At 55.6% G+C, this 27,132-nt stretch overlaps 1 protein-coding gene, 1 long non-coding RNA gene and 1 other non-coding gene across 3 annotated transcripts; 2 read left to right on the forward strand and 1 right to left on the reverse strand.

The window, feature by feature from the left end:
* Positions 1-3: 3 nt before the first annotated feature.
* LOC135189447 (uncharacterized) lies at positions 4-2,856 on the forward strand. Its single transcript, XR_010308091.1, has 2 exons — positions 4-98; positions 504-2,856. It is a non-coding gene; the product is annotated as an uncharacterized LOC135189447 (long non-coding RNA).
* Positions 47-119, forward strand: TRNAR-ACG (transfer RNA arginine (anticodon ACG)). Its single transcript has one exon. It is a non-coding gene; the product is annotated as a tRNA-Arg (tRNA).
* A 2,394-nt stretch (positions 2,857-5,250) lies between the features above and the next one.
* Positions 5,251-27,080, reverse strand: LIMD1 (LIM domain containing 1). The gene is made up of 8 exons (XM_064169827.1): positions 25,878-27,080; positions 17,464-17,565; positions 11,044-11,111; positions 9,982-10,044; positions 8,902-9,032; positions 7,947-7,998; positions 7,300-7,368; positions 5,251-6,525 (listed from the first exon to the last, which is right to left on the reverse strand). The coding sequence occupies exons 1-8, from the start codon at positions 26,986-26,988 to the stop codon at positions 6,388-6,390; spliced, it is 1,734 nt and encodes a 577-aa protein (XP_064025897.1). The 5' UTR covers positions 26,989-27,080; the 3' UTR covers positions 5,251-6,387.
* Between the last annotated feature and the right edge of the window lie 52 nt (positions 27,081-27,132).

Here is a 27,132-nt window from a genome sequence, read left to right on the forward strand (position 1 = left end):
GCGGCGCCGGCTGAAGACTATGTGGGCAGGGATACCCACCCGAGCAGGGCCAGTGGCGCAATGGATAACGCGTCTGACTACGGATCAGAAGATTCTAGGTTCGACTCCTGGCTGGCTCGGCTGCTCCTTTTGCGCCTTTTTTTTTTTTTTTTCCCCCCCTCCCCCCCCCCCCCTCTCTGTGCGAGCTCGCTGCCTGCCCCCTCTCCCTTCCTGGGCAGACCTCCCCATGCCTCCAGAAGAATTACAGGGGCCTTAGGCAGCCCTTCACGGGCACCACCTCGGGAAACAGCTGCTGTAGTGGATGATGCTGCCCACCTGGGCATCTCGTCTGGGTTGTGGGTATGGGGGGTAGCCACAGAGCAGGAGTGGGGCAGCTCCTGGACTATTTCCCACTCGTTCCAGTTCTCTAGGTACTATTCCCTGGCTTTGAGCAGCTTCCTTCCTCGAGGGAGTGGAATAGTTTATATAGCTACAGTTATTCCCATTTATTTGCTTCATTTCAGCTGACAGCTCTGTGCTGCTGCTTGGCCAGCATCACCTAAGCATCATGGTCACCCCTAGCTGTGAAGCCTATGCCACGGGAACCCTCCCCAAAACCTTCTAAGGAACCCATCCCCATCCATGCTGCAAAAGAGGACCTCCACGCTGGGAATGGAGCCTGCTCCCACCTGTTGTAGGTCCTCCCCCACCAACTCAGCCCAGGATCTGGGTCTCCCTAGAAGGATGCTGGAACAGGAAGACCTGCCCTGGGGCTGCAGCAAAGAGCAGCCACCTCTGACAGGCTGGGGAAACCCCCTGAGAATGGGGTGCTCTGCCAGTCCCTGCTTCAGACGCTGGCGCTGTGGGACAGAGGCAGGCAGAGGTGGGGGCTGGGCTTCACAATCTCGCAGGGTTTCTTCCCGCCTAAAGGACTCCAGGATTCCGTGCAACCACCACTCCACAGCACAACTGCCTCCCTGGGGGCTCCGAGCAGTGACGATCACCATCGCGTTACCAAAGACTCAGGCTGAGCACGGCCTCGTGATGCCCTTTACTCTCGAAAGCACAGGCGGGCCCCGGCCTCAGCCGCTGCTGGGAGCCCTCCCCACGCCTGAAGACAAGAGGGCTGTGCTCACAGGTGCCGCCGGCTGGGCACGGCAGCACAAATCCTAACGGACATCTCCCAGAGCCGAGGTGGAAGGAAACGCGAAGGATTTAGTACCGTTCAGGACCGCCGGCCAGGCTCCGCCTTTGCTTCCAGACACAGCCTCAGCCTGTGCCTGTGCAGCCAGGGCCCACCCAGCTGTGCACCGCAGACCTGCTGCGTGGAGACAAGGGCCAGTGCCCACACAGCTGGGCATCGCTTTCCACCAGGGCCAGGAGCATCAGCTGCTGTTGAGGGCTCTATGCCACAGATTGTCACAGGGTAACGGTCTCTTCCCACCTCTCATCTCATCGTAGTGGCCTACTGATGTAGCTGCCTGCCCTGGAAGAAAGCAGGGTGAGGATTTTTACTGCTCAGGACAGCTTCATTTTGCTTCTCCTTAGTTAAAGAGTGGGTGAGCAGCTCCAGGCTCTGGCTGGGCTCACAGCAAGATGTCTGCCCAAGCACAGGCAGTGCTGCTGCAGCCAGCAGCAGGATGCAGCAATGGATAAGAAAAGAGAATGCACAACCACCATGCCATGAGAGACAACCCCCCCAGATCCTCCCAGCAGCACAGCCACTTGGCCTCAGAGGATGGGAGAAAAGGGATGTGTGTGGCCACAGCCCTTCCCTGCTTGCACAGGCTGACTCCAGAGATGTTTCCCTAGCCACGGAGCAGTCCTTTGCAGAAACTTGTCCCAAATGCACCTCGATGTAGGCACACAGGTGTGTGAAAGACAGATCTCTCATGGCAGCACCAATCCAACAGCACACAGCACCCCAAAAGCCAACAGAGCACACGGCAGAGGCTGACATGGGAGAGAGACGCAGAGTCCAGAGCAACATATGCAGGTCTGAGAAGTGTGCAGGACTCCCACGAAGGAGCTGAGCTCCTCCATTCCACCTTCTACCCTGCTCTCAGTAACTGTCTGTCCTGTCCCTGCACAGCCCATCCCTCCTCTCTCCACACACCCTCGGTGCTCCAGCACCCATTTCCGTTTATTGAACAGCAGCAGCCCACCGCAGGTGTTGTTTCAAGGCAAGAGATTCCCCCTGGGGCATGTCTCACTTGGCCTGGATCCAGCCCGGGCACACTCACACCCACTGACTGGCACCCATGCACTGGTTCCAGTGGGACTGCCGCTGCACCCCCAGCTCAGTGCCAGTGCAGTCCTTCGGGGGACTTTCTTAGCAACAGCAGCAGAGCACAGAGCTGCTGTGGCATCACCCAGCAGCAGGCTGACATCCAGGTAATCTGGAGCATCAGGTCAAAGCGTTCAGGTAGAGACGGAGACTGCGTGTCAATTTTCCTCCAAGTAAGGACCTGGGTTTGCTGTTGCTGGGTTAGTAAATCTTTCAGAGAAGCTCAAAACTGGGACTAAATTCATCAGGAAGCAGACACCTGCCGTTCTCCCCAGAGCTGTGTACTCCTGGGAGGGAGGAGGAGGTCACTGCAGACCCAAACACTGAAATTCAGGGACGCCAAATATTTGGCCAGTGTGGACATCAAAAAGGGCAAAGCGCAGGGGAAGGAAGCCAAAGACAACTTTTCCTCTCGCAAGGCAAGTCAGAACCACGCTGGCTTTCCTGAGCCCAGGCCCCTGCTCTGAAGGCTGCCACTGCACACTGGTGCTGCTGAAACTCCTCCACTTCCAGACCGAAGAGCTACTTGCTCTGTAGCAAAAGGATCCAACTCCCCTCAATCATTAAACCTCAGAAGGACTGGGGAAGTAGTTTCAAAGTGCCCAGATGCAACGCAGAAAGTGAAGAGGCACAGACCTCGACAAACATTCCTCAGCAGGCTGTCTGAAAACGCTGCTCCTTGGGTTGAGACTGGGGCAGTCTCCCAAACCACTCTGATCGTGGCAGGTTCTTACACTGAATTACACAAGAATGTCTGCTGCTTCTCTAGCTGGGGCTGTCCCTCAGCTTTTCCCAAAACCTCCTGCTCCCATGAGTTTCAAACAATAGAAATCTAACAACGTGAGCCGAGGTTAAAAAACAACAAAAAGCTGATAAGCTCTGGCTCCTGAAAGCAAGTTCCAGGGAGTTCACTGGAGGGACTATTTGCATGAGAATCGCCAGCAGCCGGGGACTGCCAAGGGTCCCTTACCCTCAAACCAGTCAGAAAAGCAGGCTAGGGGAGGAATTAAGACTAAAGTTCTTAGCATCTTAATAAATAATAGGAGAAGGTTGAGGTGAACAGCCAAAGCCAAGGTGTGCCACCCAGGAGACAGGCAGGACCTGAGCTCTCCGCAATTCTCCTGCAGAGGATGCAAAGCCTGGCACCTGTAGCTGCAGCACCGTCTGCCTGTCCACTCTGCCTTCGGGGGAAAATCAGCAGCAACCCAAACTCACAGCTTAGGAGAATAGCAATGGGGCTGAAAGGGCCTCAGACTCCCAGAGACAAGCGTGAGGCAGCAGAGCAGGGCAGCGCTGGAGGCGCTTCAGCTGCAAAGCCACCAGCTCCTGCGCTCCGCTTCAGCCGCTGCAGCGTCGCTCCCAGCGCTCGGCACACGCAGGAAAGGAGAGCACTGACACTTAATAATTTATCCAGCACCTCGAACTGAAAGTAGGGCAGCCTGCAGCTCCTAGCCCTGAGGGGTGTGGGGTGGCTGACAGGAGTAACCAGCCACTGCCTGGGAGCAGAGGTCAAACCTGCTGCTGCAATCAGAGGGCTCCTGCATGGCAGCTTGGCTCTGCTCAGGGCTTGCCACGAGAAAAACAGTTCTCTTGCCCCTCTTCTTCTGTCCTGCTTGCAGATCTTTCTAAAACAAAGGCCAGGAAAGGTGAGTGCTGAGTTGCTCTGAACATCTAAAGCTAGCAAAAGCATAAGGCACACAGTACTGTCCCTCAGGGACAGCAACAGGATGGGCTTCCCAGCTCACTTCCAGCAGCCACTGTCATAACTCACTGCCTTCACCACCACAGGAAGCCCAGGGAAGGGAACCACCTGCCCAGGACAATCTGGGTATTGACCAAAGCCATTAGCTGCTGTTATTTGCCCCCTCAGTCCCTTCAGACAGTGCTAAGAACCCGGTCACACCTTGAGCTCCCCTGCCTGGGGCCTGGCCATGCTGCAGAACGCAGGCTGATGTGAGGCACTCCAGAATTGCTGCCTGGATCAAGGTTATATTTGGGATTTGCTCCCATTCCTTCACCATCCAGCACTTGACAGCAACATTTAAGGCTCTGGGGAGCTCACATCTTAGAACCACTTTTACCTCCTGCAAATCACAGGTAGAAATCTCTGAAGATAAAAATACCCCAGAGCCAGGCAGACTGCAGCAGGGAAGGCTCCCACCTTGAGCTCTCAGTCACTCACTGTGGCTGCACGTCCCCAGGAGAAACAGTGCTGCAGAGCCAAGCTACTGTCACAGCTGGAGCTCTGGATGCTCTCCAACCAGGACCCACCTCCAGACTGACCTTCGCCCCGAAGAGCAGCAGCCCACAGGCAGAGGAGCACATGTCTGGATGGGCAGGAGGCTGGGTGGTCTGTTGGCTCACTGATGTGCAGGCTGCTGGCAGCCACTGCCTCTACCTGTTCCACAGCAGCTGCTCATGCCTCTTCAGTACTCAGTGCGGCAGCCTGCGCTGCCCAGGATGGAGTGCCCACAGTGCTCACTGGCACAGGCAGATGCCGCTGCCTGGCTTCCTGCACCACAAGGCAGTCTGGCTCCATGGCACGAAGCTCAAGCACCTCCCTAGCTACATCCATGCTACTGGAGAAAAGGCTTGGTTGAACCACTGAGCTTCTGTGCAGGGGCTGATGTCAGGAGCCCCAGCACCACTCTCATTTCCTCACTGCAATGCCTTGCAGACTCTCCCATCCCCAGCCAGCACACCTACACCTGCAGCACAGGCCTGTGAAGGCTCAGCTAGCTTCACACAGTGTGCTGCAAAGGGTGCCTAAGGTCCCTAGCTGCACCTGAGCCCTCCAACGAAGAACTTTCCTTAAACAAAAGCTTTGCAGCTGTAGGTGCGGGGCTGCACAGCTCTGGTACCTGCAGAACAAGCACTGCAGGCACAGCTCTCACGTCTAACACATGCTGGGGGAGCAGATTTCCTTGGACTGTAAAGCAGGTGGGTGAAGAAGATCCATGAGTTGCCTTTCTGCTTTCTCAGCAGAACAGGATGTGAGTGCTGAACTCTCTAACCCCTTCTAAGCTGTTGCGACTCCTGGGAGCAAATCTGTTCCCACCAACACACTCATCTGAGCACAGGTTGTGGAGCTGGGCTCTAAAGCCCCACAGAACAAAGTCTTCATGAGGATCTCGAGTTTGTTGCCAGAGCTCTAAACAAGCACCATTATGAAATGGCTTTGTGCTGGGTAAACAGGAGGGGAAGGAGTGGCCAGGATGGGCAGTGGAGCTGTGGGGACAAAGAGGAAAGCTCAGGCAAATGTCTGTGTGAGGAGAGCTTTTCTCCAAAGTGAGCTCTGCAGGTGAGGCTAGGGATGAATTTCTCTTGTGTCCACACTTTCAGCATCTGAACCTTCCCTTTTCAGCTACGAGCTGCTGCTCAGGCTCTGACACAGCAGTCTGGGGCTCTGTGTGTCACCCCACAAGCTTGGGCCCCAAGTCATGCTGGCTGCTTTGCCCAGCTTGTTCCAGTTGTTTGCTCTGTGTTGAAGCGGGGTGTTGGGGTCCAGCTGCCAGCCTGCCTGCTTTGTGCTTGGAGAGTTGGGGCTTTCACAGCCAGGCTTGACAGCTGAGTCAGGGCCTTGGATGGAAGGTCTGATTGTGCCATTTTCCACAGACCTCTTCTTTGCTTTTCCTAAAGAATTAATAAAAAGAGAGTGTCTAAAAAATGGCATCAATAGATTGAGATCCTTCAGGGAACGTGATGAAATGTGCTTAACAGACTGACAGGATTTCCCCAGCAGGCAGGCAGGCAGGCAAGGCAGCCTCTGGCTTTCTGATTGTGCACTGCACAGCCTGAGTTCAAAGGCACGACAGCAAATTGTGCTTGCACTGAAGAATCCTCCCAAGGGAGCCAAGAGAAATCTCCAGACAGCAGAAAAAGGCACCTAAGAGTAAACTGATGGGTTCAGATGGTATGCCACAGCCTTGGTCAAGTGGACAAGGCTGGCTACAGCTGGAGCTTGCAACACACAAACTCTGGGAATCCAGCAAAAATCCCTCATATCCTTCGACAGGAACACTGCTGAGTGGAGCAAAACATGCACAGGAAATCAGCCGAGGGTGGGGAGAGGGAGGTCATGTAACAGGTCTCCTGCCCCGGCTTTCTGTCAGTCACCCTGGCTAGTAGTGGTGCTGGTATGCAGCTGCTGGGGCCGAGCCGTTCTCGATGTGCTTCAGGTGACAAGAGTGGCACAGCAGGTGTTCATCCAGCGGGTAGCAGCGGTGCCCGTCCTCGTCGTTCAGCTCCATCCCGCAGTCCTGCAACGAGAGGCTGTATGAGGGGAAGATGAGCACCGCCAGGCTCGCCTGGGGGCTGCCTCCCAGCAGGGACAGAAGGCAGCCAACAGCTCCTTCCCACAAGTCCAACATGTACCACCAGAAGGAAAGCCGATTTTGAGAGGCAGCTGTGCACAGCTTTAGCAAACCAGCTCTGCCCTGCCTGCTGCAAGCATGCTCCTGTCTCCTCGGGCTCTCTGCTCGGACGCGGCTCTTTCCATGCACTGCAGCTGTGCTGATGTGAAACCAGGCTGCTAAGTCAGGGCCTCTTCACCCCTCTGAGCACAGCCACAGAAGACATCTATTTATTTTCATTCACAGAGCAGAAATGTGAGGGCTCTGTGGGAGGACCTGCACGGACACCAAGCAGCTTGAAACAGCTTGAAATCAGACACACTACTGCAATCTGGAGCCAGAGGCAGCCGAAAGCAGCAGCAGCACCGCGGCAAGTCACCGCCTTCCTTCATTAGCAAATCAACTGCCAAGTTTAACAGCGATCAGGAACTCTTCGCCCATAGCTTTACAGATAGCAAAGGCATCACAGCTGGAACACTGCTGCACAAACTTTTGTCCTCAAACTGGAAATCCCTCAGCCACTGATAAAAACAGTCACCTGATGCAGGGTTTGAACTGTTAACTGGTTCTGAGATGCAAAGAACTGGCAGTAGGTGGAAGAGAGGAGAGTTCTTTCCATGTCAAACCCAGTAACAGTCATCACTCCTGAGTGCCTGCTCCCTGAGAAAGCTGCTGACCTACCTCACAGCGATAGCATTCCACGTGGTAGTCCTTGTCCATGGACACAACCCGAATGGTCTCATCAGAGCCCTGCAAGCACCCAAGCAAAAGAGATGAGAAAAGAGTGCAGGACGTGCACCCCGCAGACGGCCTCTGCTCCAGCGTGCTGCTGCTGCTGCTGCACTTACTGTCACAGCACAGCTTCCCCACCGGCCGCTGCAGACATCCTCCACAACACAACAAGAGCAATGCCGGCTCCTTTGCCACATCTACCTCAAACCACATGCTCACGGTCTGCTGATTCCAGCATGTCACAGTTCTCACCATTTTTAAGGGATTTTGCCCAAGAGTCATTTCCTCTAAGTATAAAAGCAAGTTAGTCCCTCCTGAGAGCCACCAGCATTTATTGTCATGAAGGAGAGGAGGCCTGGACACACAACCAGCAGCAGCATAATCCTACAGAGACCAAAAACCAGCCTGGTCCTTCAACAATAAGCTTCATTAGCAGGTACAAGAAAGGTCACATCTCAGCTTAGGCTGCACTGTGGAGGAAGGGATCATCTTTCCCCATGCACCAGCACGTCTGCCCTGACACAGGGTCAAGTGTGGAAGAGAGCAAGACCTGAGTCCTGACGCTCCCTGAGGGACATGAGATAAAAGACTCTCACCTCGGAGGGCAGAATGGGAAGTCCACAGGCTGCACACTTGGGAGCTAAGACCCTGGAAGAGCAAGGAGAAATTGAAGGCAAGTTACAGACTGACACAAAAAGAGGTGCCTGGATGCTCTCAGCACTAAGATGAAAGGCTGCAGCTGCAAATAACTTATCCACAGGAAAGCTCTGTACCCAGAGACCATGAATTCATTTTAGCACTGACTGTAAGCATCAGGCAAAAAGACATTTTGTCTTTTGCACTAGGTGCCAGAGAAACCAAAGCCTACTGTACAGTTCTTGGCTGTTACTGAGAGATCTGGAAGAGATAATGAGGAGAAACTGAGCAGAACTGTCCCCAGAAAATCCACCAGGCCTGGGGTGGGAAGGTCCCGAGAACATACCATGGGACTGTGTGGCTCCTGGCAGGCTTGCACAGGGAGCAGAAATTCAATGGCTGGGAAACAGTGGCACATGGAGACAGCTCCAGGGGCTGCCTGAGCAGCACTTAGCACTCTGCCTGCCAGGAGGACACTTGCAGTGTGTAAGTCACCAGCCAAGGGCACAGCCGTGCTGCCTGTGTGACAAGTGGTTCTGGAAGTGGGTTTGCCAGCTGGTTACTTCAGAGCTGGGTGAATGTTTTGCTCTGCAGGTCTGGTGGTGACTCTTTAGAAGGCAAACTCAGCCCTTATACTGCTCAAAGAGTAACTCAGGTCGATTTCCACAGGCTCTAGCAGCCTTCCTTTAGAGCAAGCTGAACACAAGCAGCTCCTCACTATCTCCACTGCATGGAGGGAGCAGCCTTACCTCTGGGTTACACAGGAGTCAACGGCAGGAAAAGAGGAGAGAATTTCCAGGAATTTCCAGATCTAGCCCCACCCTCAACCTTCCAGCTTCCATCCCTGTCCCTCCTTTACTAATCTGCATTTCCCAGCCAGCTGAAAAGCTGAGTGGGAGGGCTGTGGAGGCTCACTTGTGGTAGTCCCTGACGCAGTAGATCTTGTTCTCAGAGTCCACAGTGAAGGGCACTCCGTCCAGGCACTCGTTGCAGACCACGCAGCGGAAGCAGCCCGGGTGATAGGATTTCCCTAGAGCCTGCAGGATCTGCAACAGACCAAGAGACAGGGAAGATGCACGTGAAAGCCAGCCAAGGTGACAGCAACAAACACCCAGCTCTGCAGCAGGCACCTCTGCAGAGTCATCAGCGGGGCTGGGTCCCTCTCCAGGCACCTCACTGGAAAAGGAGTTAACAGGGGTGGAAAGGGCAGCAGGAATCAGTTTGTGTCCCTGCTTCCAGAGCAATGATTCTGTGACTGTGCTGCTCAGCTGCTGGCTAAGGGGCAGAGCATGGTGCCCCAGCCCAGTGCCCTGACTTCTGCCTTGGAAACTGCTTCTGCAGGGTTAACGTTTCCCAGGGCAAGCAGGCAAAGGCAGCCAGTGCTGAGCATTAGAGTCTTGGGAGGATGGTGCCGACTGACTACCCAGAGATTCCTCCTGGCTCTGCCTCAGGTAGCTGACACCACCAGCTACACCACCACGGACTTGTCTCCCTCTGAACTGCCCACCTCTGAAGGCTGCCAGGTGCTGGCTACAGGCCAGCTGACCCCAGAGGCACTTGGTGCCCACCCTGAATAGATGGCAGCTGTGGTACACCACTGAGTGCTGCCTGCTTCAGCAGGATGTCCACACACCTGCAAGGCCTTGGGCAGATCTGCACTGAGGCCTGCATCACATACTCTGGGTCAGACCTGCTCCCCAGAATATCAGCTCCACCCTGAGGGTCTGTGGCAAACCACAGCTCGACGGCAGGAATGCCAGCCAGGCTGGGAATGCTCAGGCAGAGCAAAGCCTCTGCAAGGCACACGGCAGGATGGCAGCCCCACTCCCCTGCAGAAGCCAAGAAAAGGCTGAGTGGTTTTCCCTTCTCTCCCAGGCTCACAGCAGGCAGGCTACAGCAGGTAACAGGCAGTGCTGGCTAGGAAAGCGTTTTGCTTTTGCTGCATTCTGCGACAAAGCCGTGGGACTTGTCCCTCCTAAAGCAATTCTCACTCACCATGTCCATTATCAGATGGCCACACACGAAACACCTGTCAGCTGACTGCTGGAAACCAGAGTACTGCAGGGACAAAAGAAGAGGCTTAACATTTCACAAGGCTGGTGGAGCATAACCAGCAGTGCACTGCGGGGTGCTGGTGCTGGGGCCTTTCTCTCTACTCCTTACACAAGACAAACTGCCCAGTGGGTTTTTTCCAGTAGATCAAGCTGTGGATGGGTCCCCAGAGGATATTCCATGAAGACAGCAGACTCCCAGTCTCAGGAGGGGTGGGAGTTCCTGGAACTTCCCATTAAGCATGTAAGTAAACATCTGAGATGCCCATGCAAATAAAGCATTTACTGACAAGACTTACATGCTCATTGGCCCTACCGTGGGGCACTCACTTGTGTTTGTCACAGACTCACCTCACAGTGCCTGCACAGCCTGGGAAAACAAGTTCTTTCTTTAACTACACCATTACAGGTCTGCTGCAGCTTCTCTGTTAGTGTAACAACCGAGTGTGGCCTACAACAACTGCTGCTGCTATTGCTAAGATCTACTGCTGGGCTAATGCTTGGGCTTGATGATTTTAAAAGTCTCTTCCAAGCCAAACCATTCTAGGATTCCAAATAGCTTTTCACCTCCACCAGGCAGGGAGAGGACTATGAGGCTGCTTCATGCTCAAGTACATTCACACCAAAGCTACTGAGGACAGCAGAAGAATGCCCTCTAAGATGCCCAAGCAGACCCAGTTCACTGAAAAGAGAAATTCACTCATTTATTCTTGTGGCTGTGGCCTCCAGAGCACAGCCACAGCAACAGGCTTTGAAGGAGCCTTTGCAGGAGATTGTGGCTCTGACTAGGGGCTCGGCATTGGAAAACTGTGGGCTCTCAGGTAGCTGCTTGCAGCAGTACACACGTCTGGATCCAGCCCTGTGGCGGGGCAGAAGGCCCAGGCAGCACAGGCAGCACGAGCAGCACGCTGGGCTGGGACTGCATGAAATGCAGGCAAAGCTGGCAGGCAGATGCTGTGTGCCTGCTGGGGAGACTGAGAGCTGCCAGGCCCAGCTTTGTGCTTACCAGGAAGTCCTCTTCACAGAACACCTTGCCATTGACAAAATAAAAAGCTTTTCCTCTCAGCTTTCTACCTGTGCATAAAAACAGAGAGAGAAGAGAAAGGTCAGTGGGGAGTGGGGAGGAAATGTGGGCAAAAGCTGGCTGCTGAGAAGCAAACAATGCAGATGTCTGAACGTGGCTGCTGCACAGCTGGAGAACAGCTGCCAGCCCCAGCAGAGCTCCCCAGCCTCCAGCCCCACTAACTCCAGCTCAGCTGCCTGGTTTTGGGGACCTGCTAGGTATGGCCGGAAGGAAACAGGACCTGGGACAGCAGGGCCCAGGAGCCTCTTGCTGGGTATGCTGCATGTGGCAAGGATGACTGCAGAAGCGCCCCTGGGCTGCGGGGCTAACACACGGGGCTGCTCCGGAGGGGCCCTCTCGCTGCTTCACGGCACACACCCACGCTGCAGCCCCTGGCAAACAGCCTTGCTGGCTGCAGAGCTCCGAGACGAGGAGGAGCCAGGCAAAAGCACACAGAAGTGACGATCTTTGTCTCCTGCGCACTCCAGAGGGCACTCCGAGGCAGCGAACGACTCCCACTGCTCCTCAACAAGGAGAGAGGCTCCAGTGAAGCTCTAAAGCTTTCCCAGTGAATTCGGCTGGGCCAGCACTGTACCAGCAGAGCAACTGGAGGCTGTGGCAGCAGGTTTCTGGAGTGTGCATATGCAACAGCTTTGTGGTTAAGCTGCAGAGGTTGCTCAGCCACACAGCAGCCAGAACAACACCTCCCTGGCACACTCATTGCTTCCCATCCTCCTCCAATCCCTGCTGGGGACAAATGCATGACCTGGAGGTCAGAGATGACCCAGGACAGCAACCCACCCTTGCACCAGTGTAGATGTTGGATGGGACATGGAAAAAAGCCCAACAAACCCCAACCCCCCCTGCCCTGATTTTTCCTGCCCAAAGAGGCTGCTGACAGCAGAACAGACTCCTGACAGCAGAACAGGCTCAGGAGGATCTGCTCCTGGACACGTCACCCCTGCGGCTGATAACCCCTCCCGGGTGCCGCCCACAAGCATGCCCAGCAAGCTCACCAGCAGCTGAGGAGTCCAAATTCCTAAGAAGGGGAAGGAGGGGCTAGGGACACCCCTTTGGTAGTCCCAAGTCAGCAAACAACACAGCTAATGCAGCAAGAAGCACTCCAAAGCACCTCTGGGATTTGGCACTCTTAAAATGAAAGCCAGACAGAAGCCCTTTAACCTGCACTTCATATCCTGCAGCATGGGCTCCAGCTCAGTGCAACAGGCAGGTGCCAAAGCAGCTCTCCACCCGCATGCCTCTACCCTCTCCTTAAGGACAAGCTGGCAGTGAGGAGGAAAAGCACAGACGTGGAGCCATGCAGTGAGTAAATGCTGCCCTGGGCAAGGCCCTGGCTGCTTCATGAGCAGCTGCCCCAGCAGAGGGGATGAGGTTTGGATGGCTGCCACCAGGTCATGCTTGCAGGGTGACAGCAAAAAGACTTTTACCAGTCTGCACCCAGTTTATTTTTAACCCCATGACATGAGCAGGTCAAGACTGATGGCAACAGACCTTCAGAGATGGTGCCACAGCCTGGGAGCTGGATCTGTGCTTCTGCAGCAAGCTCACTCAGCAGAGGGGTGAACCCCTTTACAAAGAGCCTCCAGTTTTGCTCTAGGCATGGCATGGGCCCATGAAGAAAGGCACTGGCACCAAGAGCACTTGGAGGGAAGGCAGGGATGATGTCCTTACTGTCTGTAGGGCAGACTTGCTCATTCTGACTGGTTCTTGCTCCTCTACTCTTTAAGCCTCTGGCAGGAGCATAAAGGCAATTTGCCAAAGCCAGCAGCAGTCAGGTGCCCTAGGCAGCAGAGCATGCCCACAGCCCAGCTCTTCCTCTGCTGCTCCCAGCCTCCCTTTGAGGTGAGCAAGCATCTCCTCCTAGCACACAGGGGAAAGGAAGACGCAGGAAAAGCTTCACTTCCCCAGGCTGAGCTGGGGACTGTCCCGGTGGGGTCGGGGAGTGCATGTTCTGGCTGCTGGGACTGCCCCAAGGAGCAGAGCTGCATGGCAGTGCTTTCTGTCCCTGCACTCAGCTCCTGCTACCTGCCTTCCTTTGAACAAGTCTCTCCCAAAAGGGGTGCTTCTGACTGCATGTCTGCAGAGGCTGGCACAAGTTCCACCTGGACACAGAGAGGCTGCTGTAGCTTCACCAAAACGAAGGGCTGAGAGCTGCAGTGGCGTGCAAGGAGACACATATTGCTCACTACCTGTTCTAAGCATGCACCTGGGTGATGACAGAGATCAACCCAGGGACACTGCTGTCTGCCTTGCTGCTTACAGGATCCACTGCTCTGCTACACAACTTAAGATGCTGGCTCCTGTCCAGGTTTCATTTTCACTTCATCCTGAACTTAGCTGATCTCTCACCTGAAACAACGCAGACAATGCCAGCTCTTCTTCATAGGCTGTCACAGGATTTCTCCTTCCTCTGGCTGCCATGAAGTTTGAGCCCTGAGCTCTTCTGACCTGCTCACCACTAACACCTGGCTAATCTCTTCTGATGTGGCACCTTCAGAACGACCTCGAGGTCATCTCAGCATCCATTTCAAAACACTTCCAGCTCCCTTGCTAGAGGCTTTGTGCTGAAATAAAGACACTCTGCTCAGCAGCTGCCCACAGGCACATGTCAGGCTGCTCTCCCAGGATGCTGCTGCTTTGGCTCATCATCTTCCCAAGCGAGTTCTCTCCATTGGAAGTTCACACAGACAAGGGTTTAGTAGGGACTTGCTGTGGCCCAAGAAGGAGCTGGGAGATGCAATGTTTGCTTTCTGGCAAGCTGGACCCAGCCTTGTCTTCTGAAGTTGCTTTTCCATTATGAAAAGCACAACAGGGTCACAAATTCCTGGTCAAGGACGACTGTTCTCAGGACATACCACAGTACAGAGCCGTATCTGGACCCCAGGGCTCTGCGAGGAAGCAGGACCAGGACCCTGCACTGCCAGCGAGGCAGCCTGGGCCTCACCTACCACTCATCTAAGCACCCTGGAGCTTCCTCTGCTACCTGCACAGCAGATGGGCAAGAGCCAATGCAGGCTGGCAGCTGCTTCTGCATCCCTCCCCTGCTGACAGCCCTGGACTTCTGTCATTGCAGAAATGAGTCTCCCTTACAGCTGTGAGATAAATTCAGACACGACCACTAGCAGCAGGTTTAACAGAAAAGAGCTTCAGCTCCTGGCTCCACTGGGAGCCACCTCCTGACACTCTGGTGGCTCTGGCTCAAGCTCCAGTCCTTCCTCCAGCTGTCATTTGTCTTACCAAACATTTTGAGGCAGCAAAAAAAAGCAACTCTGAGAAACAGATCTGATGCCTGAAGGGCAAAGTCACGCTCCTGCAGATGAGGAAAGGTCAGCCACCTCTGACTGGAGAGCAACTGGAGGTGAATGCAGATAGGGCTCCTCAGAGCAGAACACTGTGAGAACAGCAAGCCACCAAACTCAGCACCACCTCTCCTTTGATACTGGCAAACCACTGCAAGAAGATGCTCAAATGTTCTTCTTATTAGAGAAAACCCCCAGGAGAGTCCAAATTCAGAGGTAAGACAGAGTCATCCCAGGACAAAGCAGTGCTGCACTCTGGGCAGTGCCTGCTGAGCGACCAGTTTGTAACCCAGTGCCCAGCCACTCTCTGCACCTCTCTGGGGACACCTGGCTCATCCCCTAGAATACACCAAACCCCAGGGGCCACAGGAGCTGCCCTCCCACTCCATCACTCACCAACTGACACTAAAAGGGGCAGAGGCTCACAGAGGAAGGAGGGAGAGGCAATCTCTGTGTCCCTGGTAAAGGTAACTCTGGCAGGACAAAGTGACTACAGGGATGCTGACGAAGGGTCACCTGCAGTGTTTACCCTCTGCACTCTGGGTTGATCTCCATTCACAGGCACCAGATTGTGCCTGCCCTAGGAGAGCTGGCAGCATATGCAGAGAGCCTGGCACCTACATGTGCCATGGGGAACTGCCTTGGTGAGGCTGGCAGCCCTGCTGCCTGACATCAAGTCTCACTTCAGAAAAAGGTGACTCTTCTACTGGCACAGTTATTTAGTGCTGCAAATAACAGCCAGGCCTTGCTGTTCCAGGGGCCTCACAGCAGCCCAGGATCTGCTTAATCAACTCCTTCAAAGTCATCCACAGCTGTGCTGCTCTGAGTAGCTGCACTGATCCCGCAGCCATGCTCTGCCCTCTGATCCCCCAGCCATGCCCTGCCCTCTGATCCCCCAGCCATGCCCTGCCCTGGACCCCAGCAAACAGGCAGTGCCAAACAGCCACTGCACTGTCCCTCAGCTGCTGCCCTGGACCCCAGCAAACAGTCAAGGGTTTCACCTCTGCTCAAGAAGGAGCCAAAATCCATTCCTCATTTTTGCCCTGCTGCTGTAGTTCGGCACTGGACCCTCTGTCAAGGCACCCTGCAGTCAGCTCTGTCTGACTTCCTTCCACACCTACTGATTTCCTTCACAGGCACCTCCGAGGCTTCCCTTTCAGATCTCTGAGAAGCAGGTGGCTGAGGCAGCAGACCCTTAGGCTCTGAACTGTGCTGCCAGCAGAGCTACAAAGATCTGTCTGCCAGGGAGCCTGCAGCCGTGGATGTGGGCCCGGCTGAATGCCAGTGGAACACTGAGCCACCAGAGCAGGCAGAGCGCAGCGCCTGCTTAAATGGGTGAGATGTGCAAGGTCTCCTGACCACCCAGCAGGCTGGGAACCTCTGCCCTCCGCATTCCAGGGAAGCGTGAGTGAGTCCCTGAAATGGTTAATGTGTAACAAGCCGTTTGGTAGCCGTTAACTGTTTGTCCAAGGGGCCGAACCACCCCCCCGACGGAAACAGACACCTTAAGCTTGCAGGAAATAGCTGCAGGAGTTTCGAGGAGTGTTTTTTTAACCTCCTTTCGTGGCCCTCCTGTAAAGCAAATAGAATTTATTACTAATCCTGCAGAAAGAGCTCCAAGCTTTTCCCTCTCTGCCTCTGCAAAAAGCTGCCGTGCTTGTGTGCCTGCCCTGTAAGGAACGAGGAGATAAAAGAGAGGTTTCCGCCAAAGTAATCCCTCTCCATCTGCCGGTCTGACCTCTAAACCAGCCACGCCAGCGGCTCCGAGCCCTGCGCTCCTTCTGCTGACAGCCCGACCCCGTCACGCGTGCACAGCCCTGCCCAGCGCACGGCCCTGGCGTCTGTTCTGCTGGCAGACAGAGGGGACACTGAGCTGTCACCCCCTGCCTTCCTAGACCCTCTCCACCTTCTGTGTCCGGGAGAGCAGTGCACACCTGGGCACAGATCTAACGCTGAGGAAGATCAGCAGCTCTCACCAAAGGAGCCCAGCAGGACAGAGGCTATAAATATCTGGAGGACAATATGCTTTACCTTAATAGGGAATTTGGGGAATTGCATGTACTGGAGGAGAGCTCCTCAGCACTGCACCACAGCAGGAATTTCAGCACTGAAATCCTCAGCAACCTTGACTTCTCCAAGGCGAGTTTGCACTGGACAGTGTCCAGGATGAACTCCACTTGACCTTAAAAGCACAACTCACTTTTCAGCCAGAAAGCAGAGTTTCCACACAAGAAGTGCTTTGCAGCTAGAGAGTAGCCACGGTCGGACCCAGTGCTTCTTTTTCTGGCAGATCAAACAGTCTCATCGTGCTCACTGCAGCGACACACACAACAGAAAGCCTGCGGAGAGGCCAGGGCTGTCCTGGGACCAGCAGCAGGGCTACGGGTCCTGCATCCCATAGCAGCCAGTAGTCCAGGGCACTGGGAGGGGGATTCCCCATTGCTACATTTCCTCCTCAAGGGCAGGGAAGGATGGCAGGTACCAGCCTGGGCAGCACACTTCTCAGTTACAGCCTGGCTGCGAGAGGAAATGGGCTGCATTGTGCTCCTCCTCCCGAGCCTCACCTGACACCCACGCCTGCTCGGCTGCATCGAAAAGGGCTCTCTGGCAGAACAAGCAGCAAACAGCTCCTCTTCCAGCCCTCTCCAACTCACCTCAGTAGAAATGGGATTCAGCTATTTTTTAACCAAACACAGACTATGTCACTCATCTACACCACCACTGCCCTGGGCAGAGATCCTCACTCCCTGCCTGTGCCCTCAGCATGACAGCAAAGCCAGACCAGCTGTAAAGTCTGATGTCACAAATAAAGAACCCTGCACACCCGGGACAAGTCATTTTTCACTCCAACAAACACTCTTACAAGTAAGAAAATGTGACTGTGAGAGGCAGGAGCATGAGAACAGCCACCACAACGCAAAACAGCTCTTCTACAAGCCTGTAAGAATCAGCAACCCCCAGCAGAAGGCATGCAGCTCTGGCAGACAATTCATTGATCACTTCCAGCCAGTTTGCTGCCAGGCCCAGCACTGGAGGTACTCACTGCAGGCTCCACAGGTGAAGCAGCCATCGTGGTAGAGGTTGCCCATGGCCTGGCAAGCCTGGTTTGCTCCATACACTCCCTTGCTGCACTTCACGCAGGTACCTGTAAGAGAGAGATGGAGACAGGGGTCAGAAGTAGGCCTTGGCAGGGTGGCTGGGGTCACTGGCCAGGGTAGCCACATTTGTAACCTGGCACAGTAGCTTGGCAGCTCAACATGAGGGGCCCCATTGGAGCCACAAGACGTAGGTGACACGAGCGTCACTTGCCCTGAGAGATGCTGTTAGCAGCAGTCGTGGCAGCCACTGCTGGAAGGCAAACTGCACAAGAGCAGCCCTGCCCTGACTACAGGAACATCTCCTTCCCTCTCCAGCCTGCCCCACAACCTTCATATGCACTTGAAAGCACTTCAGGACTCTCCCCAGTGCCTGGGTGCTACTAACTGCCTGCTGCTCTCAACCACTCTGAGGAAAGCAACTCTTCACTTAGCCCCTTCACATCAGCAGCAGCTTCAGCCTCTGCTCACACCTGCTGAAGGCCCTAAGGATGTCCACCAAACAGAGCTGGACTAACCAACACTCACCTCTCTTCCCTCTGTCAGTCAGTCAGGTCTGAACAGGGCCCCAGCGTGGGCTCTACTACAGAGCATGCATCCTGCCCAGAGGTTCCTGTCACCTCTCTCAAGACAAGAGTCAGCTTGAAGGAGAAGACAGCTGTCAGTGGCAGCAGCAAGGGGCTCACAGTGGCTCTCAGGCCACCCATGGGGCAAAGAAGTCAGAATCATACAAACATTTTGGTTGGAAGAGACCTTTGAAATCACCAAGGCCAAACACTAACCCAGCACTGCCAAGTCTACCACTAAACCACATCCCTCAGCACCACACCTACAAGGCTTTTACACTGCTCCAGAGATGGTGACTCCACCACTGCCCTGGGCAGTCTGTCCAGGGCCTTGACAACTCTTCCAGCAAAGACATTTCTCCTAATGTCCAACCTAAAGCTCCTTTGGCACAACTTGAAGCCACTTCCTCTTATCCTGATGGCTGTTACTTGGGAGAAGAGACCAACCCCAACCTTACTTTCATGTAGCTGTAGAGAGTGAGGTCTTCCCTGAACACCCTTTCCCCAGGCTAAACAACCCTGTGAACAACAAACAAGCAAGGACCTACCCCAAAGGGGCAGTGCTAAGGACAAAGAGAAGATGTGCTTCTGTGTCTGCTCCACAACCCTGTGGATGCGACCCCCACTCCCAGCACCGCTCACTATCATCCCCCCAGCTCTTAAACTCCCCAGGGCAGCACTTGTTTGACACAGCTCACTCTTCCTGACCCAAAAAGAGGGATAGCATCATCTTGCTGGAGATCCTCAGTTACACTGTGAGTAACAAAACCTCACCTCTTTTGGGGCACCACAAGCTCCAGAGTAACTGGAAAGGTTTGACAGAAGCTAAGAAGAAAGCAGAAGTACTTATGACAGCTGAAGAGTAACTCCCAGCTCTGGCAGCATCAGGCTGGCACTCCCAGGAGTTAACAATTTTCTGCTGAAGTTGCTATCTCCAGCCTTCAGCTTCCACACTCCAGAGCCCCTTGCTGTGGTGCACACATGACTGCAGAAAAGCAGACTTCATTTGCTCAGAGCAGATTTGGCTTCCTGCGCATCTGCTGCCAGCATGCATTCCAGCAGCAGCAGCACGCTGAGAGCCATCCCAGCGCTGCTCCCCGCCCCATGGCACAGAGAGACAGAGCCTAGGCTGACATAACCCTGGGCAGAAGGCTGCAGAGAGTCATTAGTTACTCTGCTTTGTCCAAATCTGACCTGAACTGAAGGGGCAGCTTGGCTGCAGGCCCGCCCTAGCGTGCAGGCTAGCACCAAGTTAACAAAGCTTGCTGCTGCCTCTTGAACCAAGCAGATTTGATGCACTGAAAGGAACACCTGAAGAAAGCAAAAGATAAACCAGGCAGGCATCACCAAGACAAAGAAAACAAACGCTGGCTTTCCAAGTGGAAGTGCTCTCCCAGAGCGTGCAGCCCAGCAGGCTGAGCAATCCTCTGGCCTCACCAGAGTCCATCTCCTCTACAGCACTGCTGAGCAGGAAGTGCTGAGGAAAACCTGCCGGCTTTGAAGCTCAGGACGTTCTTTCCATGCCATCCCCTGGGCTTTCCACAGAACCTGTGAATCTATTGCACTGCAAGTGCTGCATGTTCACCTTCTCCATGCCAGTGAGTGACTGCTGCAGAAAAAGTCCCCTGTGTGCTCTGCTTTCCTCTTCTCCAGCTGGCAGAGAGGGACCTCTGCGTGGGGACGAGCAGCAAGGGGGAAGAGGCACAGCAGCCAAGTGCAGGTGCAGCACATGGTGAAACACCCCAGGGAGGGCACAAGTGGCCTCTGCAAAACAAAGCTGCCCAATGGAATGGCTTTTAAAATGAAGTGACAATGTGATCCCTGCTGGCCCAGCCATCTGTGCCATAGCTATAAACATCTACTTGTGCTTGCCTCATCCTACCTGAAAGGCAATTAAATCTCAGGAGCAACTAGAATTATTCTAGACACAAGACTTGGCACCTTCCAGATACAGCATTCCAAGGGATTCCAAGAAACACATCTGAGCCTTCAGCTCTGACTCTCTGCACATCTAGCCTAAGAGAGGGAAAAAATGTGATTTTTTATTGGCTTTTCCTTTCCTTTTTTAGCTGTTTGCTCCCTGCTGCCACAAGGCTCCTGCTCTTCTGGCTCCGGCTGTACCAGGGCACAGTGATGCCTGCTGCGGGTAGCCAGCGCCGAGCTCACAGCACAGCTTCTGCCAGCACAGCTTCCAGCACCAGCTCCCCCCGACGTTACAGCCTGCAACTCAGATGGTGTTACCAAGGCAAAAGAAGAGCTTCTCTTCTGCCTCCCCAGTGGCAAGCCCAGAGCCTCGGGGAGCTCCCAGAGCTGGAGCATGGCAGAAGCGCAGGCAGGTTTGGAAAGGGAAAAGGATGGAAATTGCTGATCTGGGCTCAATTTCTGCCTGCTGGGCAGCAGGGCCCTGCACAACAAAGCAAGCTCTGTTCCCTGCACATCATGTGGCAGGCAACCGCCGGCGCTGCAGCTGAGGGCCTCACAGGGGGACCGCCGGGGCAGAGGTGGGACCGAGAGCGCCTCCCGACAGCCACTGCCAGTGCTCAGGGGGCCGCAGCGGCACCGCCGCCCGGCAGCAGCGCCTGCTTCGGGCACGCCTGGAGACAGTCCCACAGCCCCGCAGAAGTCTTCATACCCACTGTGCTGCTCAGCTCTTTGGGTTCCACTTTAGACCTCCTCCAGAGCCTGACGCCACTTCCCCGTGGCTCGGCTGGGCCAAGCCAGGGCTACACCGGGCTCTAGCCAGGCTGCACCGCTCTGTGCAAAGCCTCCTGCTGGGAAGCTCGCTGCAAGATGCGGAGGCCTGTGTGTGACTAAGCGCCTGGACAAGCTGGCCTTCTAGGCCCCGTCCAGCACTGCATGACTGGGCTGTGACTGCAGGGCAGCAAAGATGTGCAGGTACTGCCTGCCCAAAGCACCACACAGCCGGGGAGGGCATTTTTTCTGTACCATTTCTGCATGCCACTTGCTTCCCTGCTGCCTAGCTGCAGAGAGCGGAGCACACACCGCCAGAGAAGGACAATGGCACCAGACCTGCAGCAGGCACACCTGAAGCACCCTGTGGTGATGTCAGAGACTATCTCACCCTGGCAGCCACACCAATGAAGCTCCTTCCTTTCAGTCCCCACTGGCACACTATGCTGGCTGAAGGGCAAGTGCTGCTCTGCCTCGGCTCCTGCCTTTTTTCTCCTTTCTGTAGCTTTTCCCGGGCTCGCAGCCCAGCTGAGCTCCCGGGGGCAGGGAGGAGCAGTGCGCGGGTGTCATCTGGAAGAGCCTTGTCCCAGGCAAATACTCATGTGCTCGGCTCCCCGCAGGGAGATAAGCTTCGCACTCTGCTCACACCCACCCGGCCGTGTGCAGGGATCCTTCCAGCTTTCACTAGGACCCACCTCACCTTGCCCTCCCTCCTCTCTGCTACAGGCAGATTCCCCATGTCAGCCGCAGCGTTCTCCGGGGAGCAGGCAGTGAGGGATGCCTCTGCTTATTCCTAGTGGGAACACCACCATTAGCATCATCCACCTGCAAAACAAACCTCAGAAGAACTTTCATTTTAACCTCAAATTCTCCATTTGTCAGCCCTGAAATAGAATCCTAGAATGGCTCAGCCTGGAAGGGAGCTCAGAGCTCATCTGCTCCAACCTCCCCACCATGCCCAGGGACACCTCTCAGCTAGACTCAGCTGCTAAAGGCTTCATCCAGCCTGGCCTTCAACACCCCCAGGCAGGAGGCAGCCACAGCCTCCCTGGGCAGCCTGTGCCAGAGTCTCACCACCCTCACACTGAAGAACTTCCTCAGCTCCAGTCTGACCCTGCTGTGCCTCAGCTTCAAACCATTCCCCTTGGCCTGTTCCTAGACACCCTCAGGACAAGTTCCTCCGCAGCCTTCCTGCAGGATCCCTTCAGACACTGGCAGGCAGCTCTGAGGTCCCCCTGGAGCCTTCTCCTCTGCAGGCTGCACACTCCCAGCTCCCTTAGCCTGTGCTCACAGCAGAGCTGCTCCAGCCCTGCTGAGTGCAGCAGCAGCTGGGTGAAGGGCCCAAGCCTGTGCAGCTCTGAACCACGCCAGCTGTGGTTCCAGCAGCAGGATGCTGCACTACACAAAGGCTTGGGAGAGCACTGCTGGCCTTGGAGCTGAGGGCACCCATCCCAAGGTGCTGGGTTCCAGCTCCCCATTCAGCTACTGCTCTGTTGTTGCCAAGGGGAAAGGAAGGCTGCAGACTTTACTACAAGATAGCCTCTGCCTGACTGCTGGGAAGCATCCCAGCATTTTGCACAAAACAAGATGCCTGGAGCCCTCCTAAAACAGCTGCAGATTATCAGCTCTCCTCTAAACACCAGGGGAGCCAGAATCACCACCTAGCAAATGTTTGTAACAAGAAATCTGCTTCTAAAAATAGCTTTTAAAGAAGATGTAGGTAAGGATGCAAATGGCCTTCCCCAGAGGGAGCTTCCCATCCCGCTGCCTGACACAAACCCTGCTGAGATCACACACACCACACCTAAAGGCATCCAGCTGTGCCTGCAGCCCAGGGAAGTCCGTGGTACCACAGCCTCTGCACAAACACGTGGCAAAACGCTCCCTGCACACCCTGCCACCCCTCAGCGAGGTCTCTCCCCTACCAAATGACTTCCAGGCAGGTGCTTGGCTTGGTTGTGCCCCTGGAAACTCCTCTGACACCATTCCCAGGACAGCACCACCTCACCTACCCTGCAACGCCTGCGCTGCGGGCACTTGCGGAGGGGCTGCTCCTGGCCCAGCCACTCCTGTTCAGCAGTCAGCTGCAGCTCTCCTGGCCACTTCCCATTGCCCAAGCGCAGAGGAGGGCTGAGGGACCCAAAGGAACACTACGGAAAGCCAAAGGGATTTAGGCGTGCTGCCGACAGGTGTTCCCTGCAAGCACCACACCAAAACCCTGACTGACACCTCCCAGGGACCTAGGCCTCTTCTCTTCTGCATAGGAACTTGCCTCTCCAGGGAGCCATTTCGGGACTGCTCTCCCCAGGCTTAAGCCCTGGGTGATAGGAGACTCCCTACATCCTCCTCAACAGCCACATAAACCAAGTCAGCACTTCAGAACCCCTCCTGGAGAGCCCAGATTCCTCCAGAGACATGTGCAGCCCACGCTGCACACACATAGGCCACTACTGCAAAAACAGAGAGACAGAAAACTCCTGGCTTGGTTTGCTTCTTGTCTCTCACTCACTACACGCTCTCCAGGCAGACGGAACCGTTCTGCTCAGCAAGCCAGTGCTGCCAGAGCCAGGCTGGATGCTACCCTCACCAAAGCATCCCACCTCTGGTACACCTGGGCTCCAGCTCATCCTTCCCTCAGCTTTCATTTGCTGCTTCCCTTCCAGGGAAGGAAAAAGCAGCTCCTAGTGGCCAGAGCTAATTGCTCACAACAAACACCTAGCCTAGCCCCTGTCTGTTTACCAGACTCAGCCTAACAACAGTGCACTTGTTACAAGAGCAGCACCCAAAAGCAGGAGAGCTAAAGGCATTTCAGATAAAACATGCTGGGCATTTGCACTCTAGTCCTGCTCTCATTTCCTGGCTCGAGTGTACTGCAATCCTGCCACATCAGACTTCCCCTCGCTGGGGGGAGGTCTGCCACAAAGCAAGCTGTCCACTCTCTTTATTGCTATGGTATCACAGTATTTGTCTTCTGTCCTGAAGTTTGCTGCCTTGACACGAGGGTATAGCAAAGATAGACTCAGAAGACCAGCTGGGCCCTTTATTCTTCCAAAGGAAGCAAGGTAACCGTGAAAACACGAAAATCAAAGTGAGAAAGAAAGGAGGAGGAGGAGCCCCAAAATGAAAACATCTCAACACTTGCCCCTTCCTGCTTCTCGGTCTTCCCCCAGGCAGATCTGCTGAGCCTTCCCTCAGAGAGCTGAGGCTCGACAAAACCTTTCTTCTTCCTTTGCCATGACTGCTCCGCTTTTCCCTCTCCTCCTTCCCAAACGTCTCAGACACTGCACCACGGTGGAAAACTTCCAGCCAAGAGGATGCCAAAATCCTCTCAGAGTACCAGAGAGCCTCCATCTCTTGTCCCTCACCAGGGCTCACCTGTACCTCAGCTGCCTGACCAGCAGGACCCTGTGGTGCCAGAATCATTCCTGCTTCACTACAAATTCCCTGCAGGACAAATGCCTCTGCCTGGCACTACTCCCACCTGTGACACAGCTGCAATCACAACTCAGCCACTAAGTCCCTCTGCTTTCTCAGCCTGTCCTCATTCAGGCTTTACAGGAGGTATGGTCCAGCTGCCTTGTTTGCACTGCGAGGAGGAGATGCCCACAGCAAGGTGTGCTGACACCTCCCAAGCAGAGCAGAATGCTGCCTCCAGAAAAGCACTCCCATGCTGGAGTGCCAGCTCCCATGAGATGGTTGTCCCAAGCCTGTCTCAATTACAAACACCTGGCCACAGCATTCGGCCCCTTCGAGACGAGGCTCCCTGAGCTCATTCAAACCACAGGATGGGAAGTGCCAAAACATGTTTCCAGGCCAAACCACTCCCAGCACAGTAGCTCCACACATCACTTTCCTGCGACAGAATGAGAGTGTCTGCCCTGCCACAAGGCTGAAGCCAGTCCCAAATAAACAATCCCAGCAGTCCTCTGTGGGCAAGTGCCACTGTCTGACACCAAGAAACACATCTTGCTATGTAGTGCCCCACTGAACACTCAGTGGTACCTCCAGCTACATCCCCAAAGCCTGGTGTGAAGCCCATGGCTGCTTCTATGTGTACAGACCACTGCTGAGTTACCACTGACCCAGCAGACAAGACCTTCTCCAGTGGTACCTGCGCATCCTGAGAAGCCAATGTCCTCTGCACAAGGCTGAAGAGTTTCATTTGCCCCTGCTTCTACTTCTGTGACCATGAGGAAAATCTACACACTAGCCCTGCTCCTGTCGTTTATTAACTGCAGAGTTCTAGGCCTTCTTACCAGTGAACAACCTCCTCTGCTCTTACACTGCAGAGCAGCACTGCAGGGAAGCAAAGGGCTTGGGTTGCCCCTGACCTGCCACCCTGGGGCAGTAAATTAGTTTAATCCAGCAGGGCGGTTGATACCTCACTGGGAAAGCCTCGCATGTAAGGGGTCCCTTCTCACTTGCCAAGCATCAGTGATAACCTCTGGTCTGGGCTACCTGCAGACCTGAGTTTTAGGGAGCAACGTGCCTGCCACCGGATCTTCTGCTGTCCTCAGGATGCAGTGACTCTTTCACAGCCAACAGCCCCTGGGGAGCCCTGGCAAGTCTGGGAAACCACCACCCTTTCCATCCCTAAGCATCTCCTCTCCAAGAGACCCTTGCACGCCCACAGCTGCCTCCATGGAGGGTACCAACACGCCTGCCGTGAGCTCTGTGCCCTTCTCTGTGCAGGCAGCCCACGCAGGGTGACTCCTCTGCAGGCTGGGTGGCTGCCTGCCCCCGACACGTGGCCAGGCAGAGTAGTTTTAAGACACCGAGAACCAGGAGCACCGACAAGAAAAGTGAAGTGCCTTCCTGCCAGCGATGAAAGGAGCACTTCAACACACGCTGCCCCAGCTTCTTCCCGGCGCTGTCCTCCCCAGAGCTGCTACTGCTTTAAGAGGTAAGATTAAAGAACAAAGTGTCGCTGGAGGAGGACCCTCCAGTCCTTGTGATAAATCAAAGTAACAGAAAACCACCCTCCAAGCAACTGAAAAAGCACAGCCAAGCAGGCACAGGGATAGGTGAATGCACCTCCGCAGGTGAGAACTCTGCGGTGCCACTTCACCACGAACCCTTCGCACGCCGACAGGCTGTGTCCTTACCGAAGTAATCGGCCTTTGGCCGAGCATCCATCTCCTGCTCCAGGCGCTGAGTCAGTGCCTCCAGCTTCAGCTCGGCTGCTGACGGCCCCTGCTCGGGCTGTGGAAGAAGGGTCTGGCAGGGCAGCTTTACTTTCGCTGTGTTCGCTGTGCTGGAGCCCTCGAGGTGCCTGGCACCCGACCACGGGCCGCTCGCACCTTCCCGGAAAAGCGGCTGCGGAGGACCTGGGGCTGCCAGCCCGCACGAAGCCGGGGGTGAGGAGCCCGATTCGGGGCCGTTGGGTCGGTGGCTTTGACCATGGGCCACGAAGTGGCCGGCAGGGCTGGGATAGGCAGTGGTGTGCTGGTAGTCCACGGTCGGGGCTGAGGGCTTGGAGCTGGTGGAGAAGGACGGTGGAACGCCCTGGTACCACAGCTGGTTGCCCTCTCCTTCAGCCCTGGGCCTGCAGGGCTCAGTGGGGCCTGAGCCCCCACAGGCAGGCTGCAGCGAGGGAGCTGAGAAGGAAGAAGATCTTTGCTGGGTCCCCAGTGTCCCCTTCTCTGGCCCCGCTGAAGGTGCCGGGGTGGTGCGGGCCTGGGAGAAGGATGAGAACCTCTGTCCAGCTGGTGTAGGGTCTCGACCGCTCCTCTTGCCTTCGCTGCCATTGTCCCGCTCAGCACGGCAAGCCTGGGGGTCACAGGAGCTCCAGGCCTGCTGCTCCCCGCGGGAGGCCCCAGCCAGGGGGATCCTGTCGGGCTCCGAATCCCAGCTCTGGCACCTGGCCTGGCTCGCCGGCGCTTCGGCGCGCGTCCCGCTCTCTCCAGAGCCACGCTCCCCTTCGTGCGGCCTTGAGGCCAGGCAGGCGGGGGGCGGCTTGGCAGGGCCGGGCCGGGGCGCACTGAAGGCAGCCCCTCCATTTAGGGCGGCCATGAGCATCTCCTCCTGCTGCTGCTGCTGCTGCTGGAGGTGGATCTTGGCCATCTTAGTGGCGAAGACCCTCCTGGTCTCCTCAAACTCGGGGTTGTTGCCGGCACCTTTGTCCACCCTAAAGAGTCCGTCCCTGGAGGCCTCGTACATGTTGAGGTCTTCAATGAACTTGCTGGCTTCCAGCCCCAGATCATCGTACTTGTCCATCGCGCCGGGCTGCCGCGGGGCGAGCCCTGCCCTCCTCCCGCCGCGCTGCCGCCGCCGCCGCGACTCCTTCCCGCCGGGCACCGCCGGCCCCGTCCCGCCGCCTGCCTGCGCCGCGCCCGGCCCGCGGGGGCGTGCCCGGGGCGG

The sequence above is a fragment of the Pogoniulus pusillus genome, chromosome 32 (assembly GCF_015220805.1).
Source record: "Pogoniulus pusillus isolate bPogPus1 chromosome 32, bPogPus1.pri, whole genome shotgun sequence".
Lineage (NCBI taxonomy): Eukaryota > Metazoa > Chordata > Aves > Piciformes > Lybiidae > Pogoniulus > Pogoniulus pusillus.